Source organism: Drosophila yakuba, chromosome 3R (assembly GCF_016746365.2).
Source record: "Drosophila yakuba strain Tai18E2 chromosome 3R, Prin_Dyak_Tai18E2_2.1, whole genome shotgun sequence".
Classification (NCBI taxonomy): Eukaryota; Metazoa; Arthropoda; class Insecta; order Diptera; family Drosophilidae; genus Drosophila; species Drosophila yakuba.
This window is the reverse complement of record NC_052530.2, coordinates 4,195,953-4,212,656: the sequence shown is the minus strand read 5'-3', so window position 1 is coordinate 4,212,656 and position 16,704 is coordinate 4,195,953. Positions and strand designations below refer to the sequence as shown.

The following is a 16,704-nucleotide window of genomic DNA, read 5'->3' as shown; positions in this document are numbered from 1 at the left end:
TTGGATACCTCGAATCGAAGAAATATAAATAAATATATGGAACTATTAGGATTTCTTAGAGAATATACATAAATTATATTGTTATGACGGTTTTCAAGTATGAAATATCTATCACTTTAGGCTCTGAAACTTCTGATCAGCAAAACAAGTCCGATTTGCTAGCAGTGTATTGTAAGTTGGCCTGTCTGCTCATTCACTCCCAGTCATAGTCCCAAAGATCTCTTGTGTTTTCTCTATATTCCACCTACATACATATATGTACCTACATATATGTATTTGGATTTAAATACGTATGTGGAATACGTACTTTTATATATGCGGCTGAGATCTGTTGTTTATACTAAAAATATCACTGTGTGCGTATGTATACACGAATCGGCTTAATATATGTATATAGGGCACCGTGTTGGCTTGCTTTACATTGTGTTCTCGTGGATTGGCTGGTATGTGTGTCATTGTGTAGCGAATATAATGACGCTGGGAATGAGGAGGCGCCTAATATAATTATGCTGGCTGGGTTCCGGAGATTCAAATACATAATACTTATGCTCATTCCAACTACCATCCCGTATATCCCATACGATCCTGCAGGAAAGCGAAATCTTCTCATCATTTCCCCTCTGCCGATATTACACATACGCCGTTGACGTTGACTCAATGTTTGCTGCCGCTCCAGTGTATCGAACGGAATTGCCAGCGATTTGTTTGTTTTTATTTTGTGAGCGGGGAGTAGTGGGTTGGGGGTGGGGTCACAAGTACGCCCACAGCTAGTCCATAAAAAGACATAAGGCTGGGTAGGAACGGAGGAATGGATAATGGCTGGGCAGGCCGAGCAATCCGTCGATGAATAATAAACGTTTATTTAACTCGAGTTATCTCTCCCGTTCTCGCACTTTTAGAACACAATGGAGAAACGACGTAATACCCTGGACCGCTTTCAGCGCCTCGGTTTCGGGCGTAAATCATCACCAGCGGCAGCCGCCTCCGCGACCACGTCCTCCTCCTCGCCATCCACTTCCGGTCCGGAGAAGCAGCGCAAGACGTCGGACCGTTCGGAGCGTCTTCGCGAGCTAACGGAACTTTTGCGGGGAGGAGGCGGCGGTGGCAGCAGTTCTCGAGCCTCGTCCACGCCCACTCCGCCACCGCCTCCGCCGCCACCAGTGCCACCACCCCGCAAGCCGCGCACATCGCACCTGGAGCGCCAGGATACGGGCGCCAGCCAAACTTCGGAGTCGGAAGCGGGCAGCGTTCACCTCCGATTGCCCAGCGAAGAACGCACACGTCACAGTGGAGGAGGTGGTGGTGGTCTCAGCACCGCTGCCCGTATATTTGCCTCCCTTCGGCCAAACACAAGTCTCTCCAACCTGGAGGCCTTCATGTTGAGCAACCGCGAGAAGTCCAAGTCCCCGCCCCCACCTGCGCAGCAGAATCAAAGACCTGCGGCCAGCAGATGCGTAGATGCGTCGGCCACTGGCAGCAGCAGTGCCAGTTTCGAGAGCACGGCGCTAGCATCACGGCCGGATTCACGCAGCGCGCACAAGGCAGCCCCATTTCGATCCGTTTCATTCTCGCAGATCGACTGCAAGTCCACGCTATCGGCTCTAAGAGATCGCTTGAAACGGGACAAGGCCATCGAGGCGCCCAGTCCCAGTCCGACGCACTCCAAGGAGGAGGAAGTTTCTGTTCCGGATCCCGGTTGGGTGCGAATACCACTGAAAAAGACCGAACTCAGCATCAATCTGAACTACGGACAGGAAAAGTCGCTGGATCACGACGCCATCCAGGAGGAGGATATCTTTAGCAACGAATTGGCAGCGAGTGACAGCTCGGGTATCCTGTTCCCGGCGGCCACTGCCAGCAGTGTGATAGCCGCACATGCCACGATGGAATCGCTTACGGATACTATTCAGTCGGAGAGCGATTGCCTGATCAAGGAGGAGGCGCCGACGCCTATACAGCCGGTAGTGGAGATTACACCACCCGCCTCGTCGGTGAGCGGCAGTGCTCCGAATTTGGCCACCCTGATGGAGGAGCCGCTGCCACTGGAGGCCCCTCCGGATAACTTCCTGCAAACAGCTACCACCTGCGAAATCCCAGTACCGGTCTATGAGTGTGCCGCCCAAGAATGGCTGGAGACGCCCGCTCAGGAGTGGATGGAGGTGGCGTCCGAGGAATTTGGCATTGTCCCGGAGACCATACAGCCACCTATTCCGCATGCAGCTTGCAAAATCTCCCAGACGCCGTCCACTTTGACCACAGCCGTAAGAAGTGACCTGGTGCCCACAATATCCGTGAGTCGCTCCTCGGAAGAAGGCGATAACCTGGCTAAGATCGAGGACGAACCGCAAGTAGAGGTGGCCACCACGGCCAGGAATATATCAATGGATCGTCACATTAAGGAGTACAGCCAAGATGATTTGGACCTGGCCAATGTCGATCTGAGGAGCTCCTTGGAGGGCATAGCCACGCCGCGACACAGTACAGATGAGCGGCAACGAAGGCATCTGGATAAGTCAACCAAACGGAAGGGCATGTACATAGACAACGCGGACTGGCAAGCTCCCACGGAGCCACCGCAACGTGGTCTAGCGCTGGACATCCGTGTGGCCAATCTGAATGCAATTAAACCCGAGTCTCCGGAAGCTAGCACCCCTGGCGCCTCGCAAATGTACATAAGCAGTCCGCAGAGCTCATATTCCTTCGAATTGAATACCCCCGAACTGGAGAAGGGTTCGCCCTCGTGGGGCAGTGGAGGATTGGTGCGCGACAAGGCGCAGCTGCTAAGCAACTTTAGCTGCCACAGCAGCGAGGAAAAGGACGACGCCTCAAGTCGGAGCCTGAGCTATCTGCGCACCGATTCCACCTCGGACAACGAATGCGATCGGGCCATACGGGAGCGGGAGAGGGAGCGATTCACCTCGAGTCCCACGCCCAGTAGCGGCGACTACGACTACAAGAGGTTTTCGAAGCGACCGCTCAGAGGTCCTTACGGCCAGATGCTGGAGGCGGAGATGAAAAAGCCCAACCGGATGCACTTCGAGGAGATTCTTGAGGAGCTCCGAGAGACGGACAGGTAAGATTGAACCATACGGTCCATTGAGAATTGTTATAACTTTCTCTTAATTTTCCAGCTTGCACCTGCGTGGATCAGCTCCTGGTGGGGCAGCTGGTGGATCGGTCGGTCCTTCCCGAAACCTGCCGCAGTATTCCAATTCAATGCGTGTGAGAAAGACAAGTGCCTTTTTGCCAGTGCCATCTCATGCTCGTGCGGCTTCCACGCCCTCACAGCTGGAGCACGCTACTGAGGGCATATCAGCGGCCACTGCCCAAATCTCTGTGTCTGCCAAGAATCTGAGCCAGACGGAACTGGATGACCAGGTGCACCACATGAAGCGGGCCGCCTCCGAAGCTCCGGCTCCCAAATCTAACCACAGCAAACGCACCCAGTCGATGAGCACGGAGCGTCCCAGCCAGCACCACCATCACCATGGGCATGGTCATGGGCATAGCCATGGTCATCATCACGCCGCCAAGCGCAGTTTGGATGCTGGATCTGGAGACAAGTCTGCCAAAAATCCCCAACTGGCTGGAGGAACCTCGGGATCGGGTTCCGTTTCAGGAGGAGGCGGAAAGACAGGTTTGAAGCCAACGCCCGCTTTGTTGGCCGAGCTACTTAAGGGTTCCAGCGAGAACATGATCTCCGAACAGCGGAAGAAGACGATAGCGGTGAGTTCATTTTATTGATTTCAGTTGAGGTATAGTAGACTGTATAAGCGTTCTAAATCCAATTGAAACCCTTTTTCGGAGTTGATTTTTATACCCGTTACTCGTAGAGTAAAAGGGTATACTAGATTCGTAAAGTATGTAACAGGCATAAGGAAGCGTTGCCGACCATATAAAGTATATATATTCTTGATCAGGGTCAATAGCCGAGTCGATTTAGCCATGTCCGTTTGTCTGTCCGTCTGTCTGTCCGTATGAACGTAGTGATCTCAGGAACTACAAAAGCTAGAAAGTTAAGATTACCAGGGACATAGACGCAGCGCAAGTTTCTCGAATCATGCTGCCACGCCCACTCTAACGCCCACAAACCGCCCAAAACTGCCACGCCCACACTTTTGAAAAATGTTTTAATATTTTTTCATTTTTGTATTAGTCTTGTAAATTTCTAACAATTTGCCAAAAAACTTTTTGCCACGCCCACTCTAACGCCCACAAACCGCCCAAAGCTGCCACGCCCACACTTTTGAAAAATGTTTTGATTTTTTTATTTTTGTATTAATTTTGTAAATTTCTATCGATTTGCAAAAAAACTTTTTGCCACGCCCACTCTAACGCCCACAAACCGCAAAAAAATGTCAGCGTTGAAAACTCTTTCCCGCACTTCCACTAACTGAGTAACGGGTATCAGATAGTCGGGGAACTCGTAGAGTAAAATGGTATACTAGATTCGTTGGAAAGTATGTAACAGGCAGAAGGAAGCGTTTCCGACTATATAAAGTATTATATATATATTCTTGATCAGGATCAATAGCCGGGTCGATCTGGCCATGTCCGTCTGTCTGTCCGTCCGTATGGACGTCGAGATCTCAGGAACTACAAAAGCTAGACAGTTGAGATTAAGCATACAGACTCCAGAGACATAGAAAAGCGCAAGTTTGTCGATTCATGTTGCCACGCCCACAAACCGCAACGCCAACACTTTTGAAAAATAATTTGATATTTTTTCATTTTTGTATTGGTCTTGTACATTTCTATCGATTTGTCAATAAATTTATTTGCCACGCCCACTCTAACGCCTACGCTTTTGAAAATTGTTTTGATACTTTTTCATATTTTTTGTAAATTTCAAAAACTGTCAGTGTTGAAGACTCTCCTTCGCACTTTCACTGAGTAACGGGTATCAGGTAGTCGGGGAACTCGACTACAGCGTTTTCTCTTGTTTTAAATGTAGTATAAAAGATTTCATTTGATTTGAGCTGAGCTCGGAAAACTGCCTTGGGCAGTATGCTACAATCCATTAATTCTGAGCGGGGTTTAAAAATGGTGGGTCCTTCTAGAAAGTAGACATTTTCTTCCCTCTATGACTGACAGTTCAAAAACTTTCCAGTTCCGCTGAGGCGATCGTTAGCTTTACACCCTCTACCTCTTGGGATCCCCCGTTTAATTCCAGCTGCCTTGCCGCACACACTCGCACCCACACCCTCACATGTTTTGACTTTCTCACGCTTTTTTGTTATGCTTGCTTAATAAAAGTGCATGTTGTGGGTGTGGGCAGAGGCAGTGGCTAAGGCAGAGGAAGAGCTGCGGCAGCGGCGCCATGTGAACTTCGAAGCGCATGCTCCAAACAGAAAATAAAGAAAACGGTGCGCATTGGAAATGTGTGTTAGTGTGTTAGTCCCGTTCCGTTCCGTTTCGTCTTGTTTCACTTCATTCTGTTCAGTCTATTCGTTCCATTCCGATCCGTTCCAGGCACAGTGGTTGCAGGATACTATTTTTACATTGGCAGCTAGTTGTAGTAGGCTGATGACTGATGCGTACTGCAGATTGGGTTGGGCGTACAAAGTGAGATCATTTTAAATTGGAAATGTTGTGCCTCTTAGGATTCTAGTTTCGTCTGGAGTATGCATTTCTGACCCACTATTTTGATGATAAAATCATTTAAATGTGTTAGTCCAATTCGCATTTAACTGGAATTTCTACCCATAACAAACAAATTTATAATATTTTCTATTGTACCATAATGTTATATTTTAAGTATACTTTACATATATCGTAAAAATACAGCTAGATAACCGATTCAGGATCTTTTAAGTTTCAGTGTAAATCGAAAAACGAATAGATTTTGCTACAGTGCATCAGTCTCTACTGCTCTATTATATTTTTTTAAGCAAAGCAGTAGTAGTATAGAAAATCCCGGCATAAAAATAAACCCTTTCATATTATCTTTTTGGACACTTGTCGCATGCAAAAATGGAGGGTAAGCGCACTCTCTTTCTCATATTAGTCGCTCTCTGAGCGCGACGCATGGCATTCCAATGGGGCCTTAACAGCTGAGACTAGCGCTCTACACAATGTTTTGAGTGTGTTTACGATCTGCTTTCGGTCCACATTGATAATTGATGTTTGGCCATAGAGCAGATAAACCGAAATTCTTAAATTTACTATGCGCGTTTTTCCTGATTGCCAAATACTCGTGCTGCTGTGTGTGTATCAGTTTTGTTTTAAACGTGAATCTCTCCAGCGTTCCGCACTCTCTCTCTCCCACTCTCCTTTGCTCTCTCCGTTTTCGGTGGGTGGTGGGTGCCATTTAGAGTGGGGGTGGTGCGGTTGGTGGGGTTGGCTTCATTTTTCAGTGCGCTTGGAATATGAAAAATGGAAATTAAGTGTGTATATGGCACAATGGAATGTGTTAGTTGAGTCGAGTGGCGGAATCGCGCACTCCTGTTGTTGGCCTTTGGATTTGGGATGTGCCACTGTGGCTGCTCTCCCGCGCAGCAGCAGCAGCAGCGACAGAGTAGCAGCAGCGAAAGGCTGAAAGGAGACCACTGTGCGCTGTGTTTCAATTCTTATTTGCTTTTCTACGACCATTGTGTGGCGGAATTGTTCATGTTTCGTTCGCTCGTTGGTTTGTTATTTATTTTTTGTGGAGCGAGGAATCCGCTAACGGCGTGTAAAAAGCAACAAACAAATCGGAAAACGTGAAAAAAAAATTAATTCGTATCGTAAATTACCAAACAACAACGAAACCGAATATAGAAAAATAATTCATCGCTGGAGTTTTTTGTTTGTCTGCGTGTGTGTTTTGCATAGGTGGAAAAAGGAATGCATGGTGACGTGCGTGGGAAAATGTCTCGAAAGATGAAAAGTCGGAGATGAAAATCACTTTTTATTTTATTCCAAATTCAATTTTTCTTCTCCTCTCGCTGTACATGTGTATGTATATGTGTACCTGAGTGCACAAGGCCAACCTCTTGTTGCGCCGCGTTACGCCAATAATATACATTGAGTGCAAATATAAACTCTCAACTCAGCCATCGTGAATGAAGTGAGTGGGAGCGAGAGGGCAGCAGGGTAGTGGAGAGGAGAGGAGCGGAGTGGAGAGAGCAAATCAATTACCTGTCAGCCCTCCATGAGTGTATGTGTGCGTAGTGTGTGTGTGTGATTGTGAAATGTGAAATGTAAAATGGAATTGTGTGGCTTTTGCAGCCTGCACTGCTCTAACCTTCACATATACCCACTCGCGTGTAACGGTAACTGCAACGGCCATCTATACTGCGCACAAATGTATGCTGCAAAATACGGCTACATAACTATCTGCAACACGCTCACCTCCCGGGGAGCTCCCCCACAAACATACACACTTAAAGTTGTAAGCGCGTATGCGTGTGTATGTGTGTGATAACATGTTGCTTGCTTGGCTTTTGTTGTTGCCGTAATCAGGCAATTAAAACGCACTAGCAAAACAGCTGAACAGCAGTTAGTTCGTGATTCAAAGCAAAAACAAAAAAACAGACAGACCGCAACTGGTTTTTATATGTCGCACCCATACATTAATGTCTGTGTGTTTTTCCTGCAACCTAACCCACGCGTTTCCTTTGTTTTTCCTTTGCGCCGTATTGGCCTTCAGTCGGCAAAGGCAAACAACAACATGGTCAGTGTCATTATCAAATCACACACAGCCACACGCGCCAACTGCAGGCGGTCGGCGGTGGGCTGGCTGGTAAGGGCAGGAACAGCAGCGGGGTCATGGCGGGGTGCTCAAGGCTGTCCCTGTAAGTGAGTGACTTGTGACTCTTTATAGTTACTTACACTGGGAAAAGAGCTAAAAGCTTCACAAATGCCATACGAACAATCACTTAAATTATTGTCAACTAGCTTTTTTAACATTATATCATTACTAAAAGTTCGGCACGTTTGTAATATTTTGTATGAGAACTCGTTACATAAATCTATCTGTAGCTGTTTGTGTGTCGTCTCCTATTCTATACATTCGAAATGTTTAACAATAATTTCCGGCATTTTGTTTATATGTGCCAACAAATATCTGTAGTGTATTTCGCTGTTCTGAGTGGAAGTGTAGGGCATGTGGAACGTGGGCAAGTGGTTCTCCCACTTTCCGACTACGCAGGTTGTTCTCCACGCGAGAGAATGAATGTTGGTGTTTGTTTTTGTGGATGTGCAACATCCTCGGCCAGCTGCAATTTGCTTCTTGCCAGTCGCTTGTTGCACTTTCAGTCTATTTGGGCGTTTTAGCCAGGCCAGACGTGCGCTTTTGTCTTTACACCAATAAACAACAAATCCAACACACAGAATGCTTCAGCGGTGCTTTAAGATATCAGTGTCGTTGCGGCAGTGAAACAAAAAGTGGCCTAAGCTAGTAACAGAGTGAACAGAAAGAAAGCGAAGAAGTGACACTTTAATACACATTCCGAGCATGTCGCACAATCGCGAGAATCTGCGACTCAGCCTATTGGATCTGCAGGCCACCCTGACGGCGCCCTCCCAAACCGTTGCCGCCGCCCTTCTTCCCCAAGCCACCGCCCACATGCAACAGCTGCCGAGTGGTAGCAGCAGCAACATCAGCAACAGCAGCAGCAACACCCACTCGCACAGCAGCAGCAACATCAGTGCGTGCGGCAGCAGCAGTAACATCAACTCTGGTGTCTCGCAGGCGGTCTCGATGGCCACCACCACGGTGGCGCGCCTGAGCAAGGCAGGATTTGGGGCGGCTGCCGGTTCAGGGGGCGGGGCCGGGAGTGGCTATCAGAACGACAAGTGCGACAGGCTGAAGAAAATGACTTCGATCACCTGCTCCGACTCGGAGGACGACTCCGAGCGACGAGCGCAGTTTGAGATGAGTAGTAAATGGAATCTGGGCGGTTATGAAGGCGTAAGTCTGGTCGCAATAAACCCCATCTACCTTTTAATCAAGTGCCCATCTATAATCTTAATTAACTTAATTTTCACTATCTATTTTCTTTAGGACACACGCACCTATGTGGTCCAGGAGATCTATCGGAATGAGCAATCCTACGTGGAGTCCCTGCAAACCGTCGTTGTCAAGTATCTGAAAGTGCTCAAGGCGCCCGAGCACGCCGGCATGATAGACACTCGCACTGTGGATGAGATCTTTTTTATGGTACCCGACATCCTTGAGATTCACGAGAAGTTTCTCGGTGACCTGAAGAACCGCTTGGATGACTGGGACGTCCAGCAGAAAGTTGGTGATGCATTCATGGACACGGTAAAAGGCTTTACTGATTACTTTTAATTTATCTATTAACTGAAGAATCACACTGATAATTTGAAAATACCCCTTTGCTAAGGAAACTTATTAGATTTTAAATAATATTTTATTAGATTAAGCTCTGTTTATCCAATTTTAACCTGCTCTAATATTGGTGTTCTTACTCACAGTTCTCGAAGCTAGAAGTCCTAGAGGTCTATACATCCTTTGTGAATAACTGCAATAGAGCAAAAAATGCCATACGCTCCATGAAGCACCAGCGACCCTCGTTCTCCAAGTTTCTTGAGACGACAGCTCGAGAGCACAAGGGCAAGCTAACCCTAGACAATCTGCTCATAAAACCCGTGCAAAAGTTTCCCAAGTGAGTTATTTGCAATATTAACTTGAAGAAGACTCAACATTTAAGAATTTCTTTTTCCAGCTATGAGCTGCTCTTCCAGCGATTGATTAAGCACACGGATCACGATCATCCAGACACGAAGCATCTGCAGGATGTGCTGAAGCTGGTCCATGATATACTGGTGCACATCAACTGCAAGGAGCGTGAGATCATGGAGAATGGACAAAGGGAGGCCACGCTCCGGGAACTGGAAGGTGTCATCGAGGGCATCACTGATCTTATAGCCCCCGAAAGGCAGTTTCTGCTCTTCGACCTGGTCTCCATGCCATCGGGACAAGGGGCGCGCAAGGATCGTGGCTTCTTCCTGTTCAACGATTTGCTCGTCCTGACGAGCATCAAGAAACGAAGCGGTACCATCCGTAAGCCGAACAGCAGCATCTGCCCGGGCACTGTGGCCACTACTTTGGACACCAATAAGTACAAGTTCCTCACCAAGATCTCGCTGGACTGCCTGGAGATTGTTAAATGTGAGTGTAGCTAATTAAATACCTTACAAATTGGGATATAGAACCAACTATTGTTTCTGTTTTGCAGCCAAGGACGAGAACATCAAGCGCATCGTTAGCGAAATCGAGACTTTGGCCGAAGACTGCAATAAGCTGCAGCAAATCACCGATGTAACAGTCACCCTTAAGTACCCGCATCAGTATCTGGAGGATGTAATCCGCGAGCTTCACCGCGAAGTCCAGCGACAGCTCTCTGAACGCCAGACAAACGACACCCAGCTGAATATGCTCGAGCTGACCGTCAGTTCTCCGTAAGTGGATTTGGAAAAGCTGTTAAGTTAATGATTAAGACCAAAATCTTATTTATTCACCTGTTAGTTGATTTTTGCAATCTGTTGATGCTACCCCTTCATATTTATTTCCAACTACTGTTCTTTTAAACTAAATTCAAAAAGATTAATCAATAGATTATTATTCTTAAAAGTCCAAAGTGTTATTCTTCTTACCCAATCTTATTTTTCAGAAATGGTAACCAGAAGCTGACAGTGGTCTTTAGCAAGACGGAGAAGCGTACTCAGTGGGAGGAGAGCTTCAACGACGCCAAGCAGAAGCTGGGTAAGTACTTTCACTTCACCTCATTCCTATTGAATAAGTAATAGCTCCCATAATTCCCTGCAGCTGCCACCCTGGAGCGGCATCCAATTCCCGAGTTCCTTACATCCATACCGATTCGCAAAACCCGAGCTGGCCTCCAGTTCACCTGTGCGGCAGCCACGCTGAGTGACAATCGGGATGTATGGGTGTGCAACAGCGATGGCTATGTGGGCCAGGTGTGCATCATGTCGCTGCATCCAGAGCCGAATGTCACCAGCTGCAATGGCGTGTGCAATGCCCGCATCCTGTGTGTGGCTTCCGTGCCGGCGTACAGTTCGACGGTATCCAGTCGCAATAGCAGTGGCGAGCAGCCGGCAGGATCCGGCGGCCAGGAGGAGAAGGATAAGCGCAACACCCCACAGAGCTATACGCAGCAGCTAAGGGATTACCGCAAGAGCATCTCACCCAGCTTCCAAAGTGCCTCCACATCGGCCACGGCGACACCCGAAAAGAAGAAGCTGACGCCGACACCAACGCCGGTAGCTGGTGGTGAACCTGCTGATGCGACAACCACTGGCGGCTGTGATACTCAGCTGGAACTGAATCTCAGCTCCAGCGACGATGAAACAGAGGCAGCGGCCGCCTCCTTGAACGTTGCAGGCATCACGGGATCTGGGGCCACACTAGCGGAACGCGTACCAAGTCCAGCGCCCTCTTATCATGGGCATCAGGTGAGTTTTGGCGAATCACTTTGCCAATGCTCCTGAGACTTACGTTATTTGTACCGCAGGACTCAAATCCCGAGGAGGGCGAGAGCAATCAATCAACCATGTGGATTGGCACTGAAGACGGCTGCATCCACGTCTATAATAGCACTGACAATATTCGCATTAAGAAAAACCGCATAAAGATCGAGCATCATTCGGCCGTCTATTCCATTTTGTAAGCAAAACTAAACTAATTCAATATCTTGAGAGTTACTTAAATGATTCATTTGTTTTTGTTTAAGGTACCTGGACAATCGTGTGTTTGTATCATTAGCCAATGGTGATATCTGCGTTTACCTGAGAGATGGTGGTAAGTGTTATTTAGTTGGGAACCCATAAACAAGTCTTACGATTGGCTTACCTTTTAGCCACCTCCTGGAATACTTGCTCATCGCATTGCCTGTCTATAGGCACGGTCACCAGTCCGGTGAATAAGCTCTTGAACGTTAACGGCCGACTATGGTGCTCCATTCAGGGCATTATCAAAGTGCTGGACGTAGAGACATTAACAGTAAGGACGTGCATTATTTCCACTCATTCAAGACTTGATTAAATGATTCTTATATCCCACAGGTCGTTAATCAAATTCAGATTTCGTCGGACTCGAAGCCGATCACAAATATGACAGTCTCAAACAATCATGTCTGGATATCCATTCAGAACTCAGCGCACATTAAGTGTTTCCATTCCAATACGTAAGTAGAAACTAGTTTAAAAGGTTCCATGATTCCTATTCCTAACACCTCCCAATTGCAGCCACCAACTGGTCACCGAAGTGAATCTCGCCCCCGCCGTAAACAAGATGCTATCCAATTGCGATGAGATTATCCGGCAGCACAAGGCCGCCTGTTTGCGAGTAACATCGCTGCTATGCTGCAAGGATCTCATTTGGATTGGAACCAGTGCTGGTGTTTTGCTGACCATACCGGCGCAGGGCTACGAAAAGGGTGCCATAAACATAGTGCCCACCGGCATTCCTCATGGTCACACTGGACACGTGCGGTTCCTCACGTTCGTGGAAACTACGGGCTTGGAGGGAGCTGCTCCTGGTGCAGGTGGCGGCCGCGATGCAGGCAGCTCCACCAGCGATGAGTACACCAAACAGGGGTAAGCTTGCGAACATGGCAGGTAGTAGCGATTTAATAAACATAAACTACGTGTTACAGGTCCATCAAGCACTCCAAATCCAAGTCCGAGACTAACAACACCCTGATCATTTCCGGCGGCGATGGCTATGAGGACTTCCGCAACTCCGGTGCCAACTCGCTAAGCGAGATCGCTGGCCGCGAGGACAGCACCAACCATCTATTGATATGGCAAATTTGAAGCAGAAGGCGTAAAAACCGCTGGAGGCTCTTGCTCTCGCGCTGGAAGAACAACAACTGAGATCGCCTCAGTGGATGTCCGAGGGCAGCGTTCGATTGGAGCTACCGGCGGTTTTTATGGGCCGAGCATTAGTCGAGATCGCCAGAAATCTACAGCAGCTGCTAAGCTGGAAATTAGTAGGATTAGCTGACGGACTTAACGGACCGAGGGACGAACTGGACGGATGTACAGATGAATTTTGATTGACTTATGGTTTGGCATTTGATGTATTGTGTGACTCAAGACCATCATCATCCCGACTTTGGCTACTCAAAACAGTGCCAAAAATATAACTTATACGACTCCTGCGCCAAATCACGATTTGGAAGGCACTTTCAATGTACATACAGATCGCACCGCCGAAGGGGATGGAAATGAACTCGATCCCACGGCAAAGTACGATAGATATTTTTGTATTGCTAAGCAGGCAGACTAATTGTACATCTAAACCCCGTTCAAGTCTAAGTTTGTTTGACCCGAATACAGGTCAAACATAGGTCATAAAATTATACTACCGACTTACATATGCATGATGTTGTAAGGTGTACGAGTTTATCCATCTGAGATTCGGTCCCCGCCCGGAATCCAAGCGCATTATTCGAATTTATAATCTACAAACCACTCAAGAGTCATGTCACTTATGTTCGCATGTGTATCCAACAATGAGAACGCATGCCCATGCGATAGGCTTGTAAAAATCGTAGTCTAAGCATCTCCCTATTTTTATTGTATACATACGCGCGTAATATATACATATACATATATATATTAATAACTATATCGATAACTGATTAAATGGCGTTTATAAAGTTTATTGTAAAACCTATTTCATGCAAGAGAATTGAATTTGAAAATTACAAATTTTAACATAAATACGAGTGATATTCAAGTTTTTGCTAAAGTTTTTTGGGCATGTACAAAACGTTAAACCGACACTAAACACTCACAAGGCCCAAAGTCCCCAACCTAAGCCTAAACACTACGTACTTAAAAATAAACATATATTTTTTCTAATTGAATACTAATTGTAAGTTGTGCGCACCCAAAACCCAAAATCAAGCAACTCAAGTGGCCCATCAGTTTGGAGGTCGCGTCTCAAGCTCGATCGTCTTTCTAAGGTAGAAAATTGTAATAATTTAAGTATTAATATTTCTATGTTATAGTCTGGTTGGTTATTAATTGTTCAGTGCAGTATTTCAAGTGTATGTTAAGCTCTTCCACCATCCACCACCCCTTTGCCACCGCCCAAAAACAAATCACTTAAAAGCAACACTTAACCACAACACACCGAACCACCGAGAGCGGTTTCATCTGTTATTTGAGTGGCTAAACGCATCCTACGAAATGTATTGAATGCATTTTCCCATATTCAGTGAACATCTGACAATTGTTATCCTACCTCTACGAATACCAAGGTGTTGAACATATATATACTTATATACATTGTACTCGAGGTAACGCTCCCACACGATCCCAAACTGGGTCAAAAGTGGAAGGAGCTGGAGTTGGAGCAGAAACAGTAGCAGGAGCAGGAGCTGGAGCTAAAACAGGAGGAACTCCCAAAACGAGCTGTAATAATAGAATCTAAAACAATAATTCCCCCCTTTGCCAAGCTGCATTGTAAGGTTCAATAATAATTTGTAAATGTGTTAAAAATTAAATATATATACTTGTATGGAGGTGTAAGCATGTATTATTATTATGTTTGTATCATACAATATTAAATGGAATCTTTAGGCCCAACTAAAATCGCATTGTTATCCGTATGTGGGGCTTTGAATGTTGTAGCGAATCTATAAAATTCTCTGTGGATTCTAGGTCCTAATGCGTCCATCCATATGCAGCCAGAATTATTTATAATTCGTAATTAAATTGATTTATGTTTTGCCGGCCATTTAGATGAGATATATGTATGTAACTTGTTGTTGCTGATAAGCGTGTAGATTCAGATGCGCGCATATTTAATTATCGCATTCATTTGTAAAAATTAATTATAAATGGATTTATGCTGTACCTATCTGTGTCTAACCGAATGCATATGCATCCCAACTGATGTGGCCAATGGCCATTTTAATTGGTTTACCCAAATCCCTGGGCCTTCGCCGCCCCTTTTTGTTCCAATTAAATAATTCATTTTAATTAGTGTTTGTCAAAATCGCGGACGCTGCCCCATGTTGCACTATCGATTCCAATCCGATTCGGATATCATATAATCCCGGCCAGAGGATACATATTTAGGTGAAGCGAAACGAAACAAAAGTCGGGACTATTGATTGTTTTTTTTTTGTTTACCTTTGTGGTGGACTGCACACGAGGCGGTTTTTCCGGAGGGGATCAGGAGACAAGGGGATCCGTAAGTAAAATAAAATCAAGCAAATTATGCGTAAAACTCAATTATTCGGGACTTTTAAAACAGCCAGAACAACAACAAAGGGGAAAACTTTTGCCGTAAGGCATTTACGTAAGTGCTTGGCCATGAGTTCGTGGGATCCGTAGGCGGCCGATGCGAATGCGGATGTGGATGTGGATGCGGGGTGCGGAGCAGGTCGCTCAGACTAAGGAAGAGTGGGTCAGAAGGAGCCTTTATGTTCACCCCTGGCCATGATGCCACCGCCATCTCGATACGCTTGGCCACATGTGTGTGGCAACATGCTGTGTAAATTACGCTGCCATAATACTCTTCCATATGGTCAACTGTTCCGCACCGCCACATACATTTCTTCGGATAGCCGAGGGACAAAACTTTCGCCTAGCAAAAGTTGCCAGCTTTCGCACAACTTTCAGCCAACTTAAGGACTTACCGATTTGCTAGAGTATCTGGACTTCTGCTCTCCTTGACTTGCGTGATTCCTTTCGCCCGTGCTTACACAAGGATGCCGTCCCCATCTTTGGTGTTTTAACTCCGCATAAGTTCTTAATAAATTTCATTATTGCATTTTAAACTTCGTGTGGCATTATTTATGGCTGCCAGCAGTCCAGTCGGGCGGAATTTCAGCCACCAGAGTCAGGTTGGCCCCACTTAAATGGTACTTCACCTTAATGCATGTTATATATTTGAGACGATCCCAGCGAAAGAGCTTATACTACTATTACCTTCACTGCTTGTACACCCCTTTAAGCTGTGAAGAACTTTTTAAGCCTTCGGTTATAGGCTTGGCTTAACCTTGTTATTGGTTTCCATTTAAGTTTCTTTTCTGATATATACTTTCGTTTATATAAAGACGTGTATCTACATGCAGTGTCTAGAGCCTACTAATGGAAACCTACATGATGCAAACCGGAACTAAAGCCTTTACTTCCGCTTTTAAGCATGCAAATCCGATATCTTAAAATAATTTGAATATTAAATAGAATATAAATAAATATATAAATATTAAACCTAGTGAAAACCAAGACCAAAAAATCGTTGCTGGGAAGTTGAAGATACGCAAACGGAACACTCCAGCGGTCGTGTACAATAAAGGATTTCTTTTACCGGTTACAAACTTTTACAAATCCATTATATCTTTTACTCTACAAGCAATGTGGTATTAGCATTATAAATTTATAAAGTGTCCTATTTTATTGAAGTTTTTTAGGCAGTATACATTAAATTTTCGTTTTCCTGCCACTCGTTAATTGAGTATGTTTTGTAATTCCCAAATAGATAATGTTGGTTAATGTTGGCATAAATCTCTTCTGGACCTCGGGCCTTCCATCCTCTCGGCCTGCCTCATAATTTTCAATAGCGTTTTCCGCGTTCAGCGCTCTGGTTTTTCCGTGGTCAACGCATTTAGTGTTTGTGTGGCTTTTGCGGTTGCCGTTCGTGGGACTGGTCATTTGTTCGCGGAGCTTCCGCACATTTATGGCCAGAACCGAAATTGCCAGTTTGCACCAGTGCCA

General features: G+C 46.0%; 1 protein-coding gene and 1 long non-coding RNA gene across 5 annotated transcripts in view; one reads left to right on the top strand and one right to left on the bottom strand.

Moving 5' to 3' along the window:
• The window catches only part of LOC6535481 (rho guanine nucleotide exchange factor 17), a 28,063-nt gene extending 13,492 nt beyond the window's left edge, over positions 1–14,571 (top strand). For 2 of the 4 annotated variants that reach the window (XM_039375176.2, XM_015191686.2), the window contains exons 4-17: positions 900–3,073; positions 3,132–3,726; positions 8,987–9,247; positions 9,421–9,611; positions 9,672–10,117; positions 10,185–10,407; positions 10,620–10,711; positions 10,775–11,421; positions 11,481–11,632; positions 11,700–11,767; positions 11,826–11,968; positions 12,031–12,152; positions 12,214–12,564; positions 12,624–14,571. In XM_039375176.2, the coding sequence (XP_039231110.1) occupies positions 900–3,073; positions 3,132–3,726; positions 8,987–9,247; positions 9,421–9,611; positions 9,672–10,117; positions 10,185–10,407; positions 10,620–10,711; positions 10,775–11,421; positions 11,481–11,632; positions 11,700–11,767; positions 11,826–11,968; positions 12,031–12,152; positions 12,214–12,564; positions 12,624–12,783 (5,625 nt within the window). In that variant the 3' untranslated portion in view covers positions 12,784–14,571. Of the gene's footprint in view, positions 1–899; positions 3,074–3,131; positions 3,727–6,510; positions 8,894–8,986; positions 9,248–9,420; positions 9,612–9,671; positions 10,118–10,184; positions 10,408–10,619; positions 10,712–10,774; positions 11,422–11,480; positions 11,633–11,699; positions 11,768–11,825; positions 11,969–12,030; positions 12,153–12,213; positions 12,565–12,623 lie in introns of those variants that run through there. The other 2 variants (XM_039375179.1, XM_039375177.1) reach the window with 2 other exon arrangements.
• LOC26534928 lies at positions 13,614–16,087 on the bottom strand. The gene is made up of 3 exons (XR_001453910.2): positions 15,916–16,087; positions 15,624–15,857; positions 13,614–13,935 (listed from the first exon to the last, which is right to left on the bottom strand). It is a non-coding gene; the product is annotated as an uncharacterized LOC26534928 (long non-coding RNA).
• Positions 16,088–16,704: the final 617 nt, after the last annotated feature.